Source organism: Rutilus rutilus (assembly GCF_951802725.1).
Source record: "Rutilus rutilus genome assembly, chromosome: 8".
NCBI lineage: Eukaryota > Metazoa > Chordata > Actinopteri > Cypriniformes > Leuciscidae > Rutilus > Rutilus rutilus.
The window spans coordinates 27,020,412-27,026,686 of NC_140222.1; the positions used below are offsets into that span (position 1 = coordinate 27,020,412).

Sequence of the window (6,275 nt, forward strand, 5' to 3'; positions counted from 1 at the left end):
GGGTGTATATATTGATAATTGGTATTATATTGATAAATATTTTATTGTATTTTTACAATTACAGCTACTAATGAGCATATTAATTTAATATTTAGTAATATTTAAGTATAATATTAAAACATTTAGTTTTATACATTTATTTTAATGATTTTTATACATTTTTGCTATTATAGTATTAGAACATTTACATTTTATAATTGTATACATTGTTATATGTTTTATAAAAAAATTATTACAATATTAAAAACTAGTAAATATTTGTATTTACTAAATATAAATATTTACTAGTAAGTATATATAAACATATATATATATATATATATATATATGTATGTGTGTGTGTGTATTATATTAGTATATAAATATTTTATTGTACGTACACAAAGCTACTATAACTTGGTGTGTGTGTGTGATATATGCATATATACATTTTATATTTAATACGGCATATAAAAGTTTATAATTTAATTTTTTTGCTATTATATGCTTAGATATAGTAGCTATATTATACAAACTATATATATATATTTTATATATAAATGCCATAATAAAAATGTATATACTTCACGGGCTATGAACAGAAGGTTTTATGAAAGAACAAAAAAGCTTGCAATATGAAAGATATTTTGTATATTTCTGTGTACAACATAAAATTTTGTCTTGATGAACTGATATTCTAGAAATCATCTCACCGTCATGTTTTCTCATGTCCAGGCCTCTTCAGCCGGTTTGAAGACCTCTCAGTCTGGTCTGGGCAGCAGCACCTCAACTGTCAACTCCAATGATTCTCCCGCCAGCCGGCAGGCTGCCGCCAAACTTGCGTTACGGAAACAGTTGGAGAAAACCCTCCTTGAGATCCCACCACCTAAACCTCCAGCACCAGAGCTCAATTTCCTGCCCTCGGCGGCCAATAATGAGTTCATCTACCTGGTGGGGCTGGAGATGGTGGTGCAGAACCTGCTAGACACACTGGCTAAAAGTGGGTACAGCCTAGAAAAGCACATGCATGAGCTGTGAAACTATACCATGCTGATGTCACTTGTTTTCTTTCCAGGTAAGCAGCCGCAGACTGAATCTGCATCAACCCCGGCACTCAAGGAGCCTTTTAAGTGTTCCCAGTGCCAGACAGACTTCACCTCTCGATGGAGGCAGGAGAAAGGCAACGGCTCCATCCTGTGTGAGCATTGCATGAGCTCCAACCAGAAGAAGGTGCTGAAGGCCGAGCACACCAGCCGCCTGAAGGCCGCATTCGTCAAAGCCCTTCAGCAGGAGCAGGAGATCGAGCAGCGCATCCTGCAGCAGGCCTCCTCCTCGCCCGTCTCCAAGACCACCACCACCTCATCTTCGTCCTCCTCATCTTCGCCGGTGATTAAATCCGAACACGTGCTGGTGTCTCAGCAGTACAAGCAGGTGCGCACGTCGCTGGCCCAGCAGACCAACAGAGGGACGACGGTCGGTCGCTACCACACCATCACCACTAAGCAGGTAATGGATACTCCAAGCTCGGCTGGTGTGTGTCCATAACATAGCTTTTTTCTGATTTTTAACATGTTTCCCCCCCCCCCTCAGACTCCAGGCCAGCTGTCCCGCAGCATACAGCAGGCGGTGAGCGCGGGCGCACGCGGGGTGAGCCACAGCTTCTCCACGTCCTCTCAGCTCCAGAACGCCGTCACGGCCGCAGCGCTGGTCAGCAGGCCAGGTAAGCATGCCGTGAGGGCGGGGGAAAAGGGCTCCAGCAGCAGCAACCCCAACACCAATACCTGGAGGAAACAGAACAGCGGCACCACAGGTAGATGATGCCTACTTAAAAAAGTGTCTGCCCCTTCCTGTCTCCTCTTTTCCTGTATCCTTTTCCTGTATCTGCGCACCTTTTTTGGTGCACAGTAGCTGATTGATACTGCAAAGGGCAAACATACAAAAATGGGCCAAAAGTGCCTGTCAATATACATGTGACACATTTTTCTTAACACAAAAATCCAGTATATTTTATTTTATATATACAGTAGTCAACATTTAAAGTGGATCAAAACCTTTCATCAAAGTTATACATGAATTTTGAACAATACCCTTTCTTGTCTTAGGACAACTTTAAATGTTGACTTCTATTCGTTTTTTTAGTTTTTTTGTATTTTGATGAATGGAATAGTACAGAATTTTAACAATAATCATACTTTTAATAAGTAAATGTCCTCTTTTTTTATCACTTTCTTTTTTATTGTATTTTTTTAAACATTTTTTTGGTATGTAAAAAATTGACAATTTTAAGTTGTCAACTCTGTTACCATCATAACTATTGATTCTGTATTATTTGATTATTCAAAAACAATCATGTCATGACATCCTTTCAACTCTGCATGGACAAGTGAACGTCTTTTTATCACTAACTGCAACCCTGTTACCATCGTAACTATCAGTTCTTAAAAATCAGTGATTTTCAATGAATCAAAAACCATCTTTTAACATCATCCTTTCATTTGTTATTTTTTGATTATTAAAAAACTGTTTGTCATCTTTTTTAACTATGGACTAAGTAAATGTCTCTTCTCTTTTTTTTAACTACTTTATCTTACATTATTAAATGTGTAAGAAGTGGACGATCTTAAAATGTCAACCCTGTTACATCACAACTGTCGATGTATTAAAATTCAGTATTATTCAATTCATTAAAAACTCAAATGGCATCATCCTTTCCACTCTTTGTGGATGCGTACATTTTTCCTTACTGTTCCTTTTCTTGCGTTATTAGGTACGTAAAACTGAAAATCTTAAATTCCTCAACCCTGTTATCATGAATTCTGCATAGTAAACAATTGATTATTGGAAAAAATGGGTATTGGTAAAAAATATCAGCAGTTGTTTTTCTAATAAACAACTTGGAGTGTCATGACCTTTAGCACAGGGCTAGTAATTGCTAGGTAAATATCAAACTGTCAACACTGTTACCTCACAACCCTGTTTTGAAAGGCAAAGCTAGCTTGCAGTGCAGTCATTAACAGTCTTCAAACGGTCTTTGTTCAAAAAAAATCTTGTAGATATGTATTTGGTCAACCTTTCGAAATAAATAATCATTACCCACTTCACATTCTCCACCCGACAGGCGTCACCATGGCTTATGTCAACCCCAGTCTGTCCGTGCACAGGACGACGTCTCCGGTGGACCGTCAGCGAGAGTACCTCTTGGACATGATCCCTTCCCGCTCCATTTCCCAAACGGCAAACACATGGAAGTAGTGCCCTGATCAAATCTCCCTAAATTTTCCCACAATTATAGTCCTGTCTTGTTGGACATCTGGTCGGTTATCAGTATCAGACAACCAGCCCTTAAGCAATAATAAAATGAAAAAAATATTATATTTTCTCTCTATTTCTCCTGCGTTCCGAGACCCTTAGTTGTACAGTCTAAGGTAAGACCCCATAGGCCAAGTGTCCTAGAGAAGAACTGTACCGGGATCAGAGATCAAGGAGACACAAGGACCTTTTCTACAGGCCTTTGTATCCATCTACTGAATTTCTCCATTACCCAATGGGCTTTAGTGATCTAATACACATCCCATGGTGGTGATATCACCCACAACTCTCAATCTACGGCCCTCCAGGTGGAGAAATTCCTCCATTATGTGAAACTAAAGCCTCCGTTCAGCGTTTTCACAGACTCATGGACATACTTACCCACAGGAAGTGGAGTACACAGGACCGGAGAGATCCTGCGTCACGCCACGGATTGACCTTTTTGTGGACCATGCTATCCAATCACTTCAGCTACGATTTCTGCCCCACAGCGTCTCATGAACAGATATGAAAGTGTATGTTTGTGTATTTGATGTCAATACATTGCTTTTTTTGTTTCGTTTTTAGCTTCACTGTGGACTCATTCCACCCTTTTCAAAATGGCCTTTTTTAAAGGCTACAAGTTTAAGGAATTGTTATACTGTTGAGGTGGTTATACATCTGCTGGTGTAGTGTGTGTGTGTGTGTGTGTGTGTGTTTTTAAATACTTTGGGTTGTTTCTTTTTTTCTTCGTAAGCTTCTAAAAGACATTTAACCAAGAGTTGTGCATCAGGGATGGTTACAGAGATGGACGTAACTAACAAAAAGCAGCAGCCACAACAGGACTACTACTACTAGACCTTCATGTTTGTGCGATTTGTTAATCAGATGAGTCTGACGGTAGCTCATTTTTATTTTTCTTACAGGAACAATTGATATATTACGTTACACTTTGTTACCGTTGTGATGTGCTCCCCTTTAGGCTTTCTTATAACGGCATCTAGGTAATATTTGGATGTTGTGTTATTTATAAATGTCACTTTAGATGAAGGAAATCTTGTTAGCTCCTTCCCAAATAGCTTCAAAGGGTTGTGAATTTAAGATTGGACTGTATTTAGGGTGTATAAATGCAATTCTTTTTATTTTATTTTTGTCTAAAGCACAATTCATTTGTGTCCCGTCTATACCATTTTAGATCCTGTTGGAAGTCGTACCGCTTAAGTCACGGCTTTATCTTTCCTTAAAGGAAATTTTTGGGTTGAAAGCATTTCTGCTTATTGAATGTAGCACACAATCTTAGCTAAATGAAACTGAGTCCTACCTGTCAGGTGGTGGTCATGTTGTTTTTACCATCTCTTATTTTCCTTTAATCCGATTTGGTTTGCTAGCAGTACGCTCTGTATTTTAGCAGTTATATTATATACTACAGCTCGGGTCCTTAGTCATCGCAGTACAACAAACACACCTAGTAAGGTCCGCTTCAGTCGATTCATCTTTTTCTTTTCTCGGAATGATCCGGTCAGTGATCTCGAATGCCTGTGTAGTGTTTCGGACACAAAAAGCTGACTGTTGTTCTGACTACTGCTGACAACTAACACCATTCCATTTCCCCCGGGATGCTGCCATTGTGTAGCATCTCTTTTATGAATTGTTTAAAAAAAAAACATACAAAAAAACTTTTTTTTTCCATCTGTTTCTGCTCTGTCAGCTAATAATTATAATAAAAACTAATTTTAACCAGTTTCATCTGTTGTGTGGGTGTATTATTATTATTATTTTTCAAAATAGAATCTAATTTGAATTAATTGAATGTGTTTGAGGGGCAATGTGAAAGCTTTTCATCAGTGTAGGTAATTTGATATGAATGAAAGGGCTATGAGGGATAAAGATGTAAGTTTCAAAGGAATAAAATAAAAAGTGCAATTATTTACTCATGTTGCCAAACTGATGGAAGTAGAATGGAAAAGTAGAATTTTTTTTAATAAATTTGAATAGCTCTAACCATACAAAATCATAGCGACCAATTGATATTTTTTTTTAGCATTTAAATTGTTGTATGATAATAAAATTGCACGTATGAATAAATAGTGTAAAATAAGTTTCGGCAATTTTGTGTAATGTCATTAAATTGTATTATATTGTCATTTGGCCACCTTGCTCTCTAGATATCACCATCTTCATGGGCCATTAAAAGACACACTTTGGTCACCCACTTACCTTTCCTAACCATTCTTATTAGAGCAATTTACGAGTTTCTCCATTGCTTGAGGATATTCAGCCTCAGACTGTTCTCCCAAACCATTAAAACGGATAATTTTCCTCAGTCATGATTGATGTCCATGAAATTCAGAGATTATGACACTCTTATCTAAATACTCTGTGGCTGTTTTTCTGCAATTTGCTTATTGGTGGGGACATTATTTAAACAGCTGTCTGATGGGCATATTTTGTATTGTGTAATATCCACCTATTAGAAGTTGGTGAGATGCAAATAAGGTCCTATTCAAATATCAGAAATATCGTATGTGACCATATCTAAAAACATCTTAACAGACATATACTTACAACTACAATTAAAAAAAAGACATACCAGTAGAGCCGAGTATTTTTGATTTAATTAAAAGTAGTGAGAAGACTCAAAAAAATATTGCGGTATTCTATCTGTATGCTTAAATGGCCTATTAATTATTGATCTGATATTGTCTGATGTAACCATGTACCATTTAGGATAAATAATTGTATTCAAATCACAAAACAGGGTTACGCCAAATCTTCATTTCAGATATTTTATTTGTAACAAACGCAATATAACAACAACTTAAAATGATTGCTGCTGCATGAACAACTGTTGCAGAGCACTTCTTGCATCTGAGCATCTTTATCACGATCACCACACCACTCTGGCACAAATCTATCCATGTACAATTCACACAAGTTGTGCAGTGTACAGCATCTGTTTCTGTTGTGGAAATCTGATTGGTATTTAATATAGCGATGTGAGAACCAAT

The 6,275-nt window shown here is 37.3% G+C and overlaps 1 protein-coding gene across 12 annotated transcripts in view; it reads left to right on the forward strand.

Moving 5' to 3' along the window:
* gatad2ab (GATA zinc finger domain containing 2Ab) overlaps positions 1-5,011 on the forward strand; it is a 29,420-nt gene extending 24,409 nt beyond the window's left edge. For 7 of the 12 annotated variants that reach the window (XM_084416910.1, XM_084416914.1, XM_084416921.1 and 4 more), the window contains 4 exons: positions 715-979; positions 1,055-1,485; positions 1,570-1,789; positions 3,098-5,011. In XM_084416910.1, coding sequence (XP_084273036.1) covers positions 715-979; positions 1,055-1,485; positions 1,570-1,789; positions 3,098-3,231 — 1,050 coding nt within the window. In that variant the 3' untranslated portion in view covers positions 3,232-5,011. The remainder of the gene's footprint in view (positions 1-714; positions 980-1,054; positions 1,486-1,569; positions 1,790-3,097) is intronic. The other 5 variants (XM_084416915.1, XM_084416918.1, XM_084416913.1 and 2 more) reach the window with 1 other exon arrangement.
* The last annotated feature ends 1,264 nt before the right edge of the window (positions 5,012-6,275 follow it).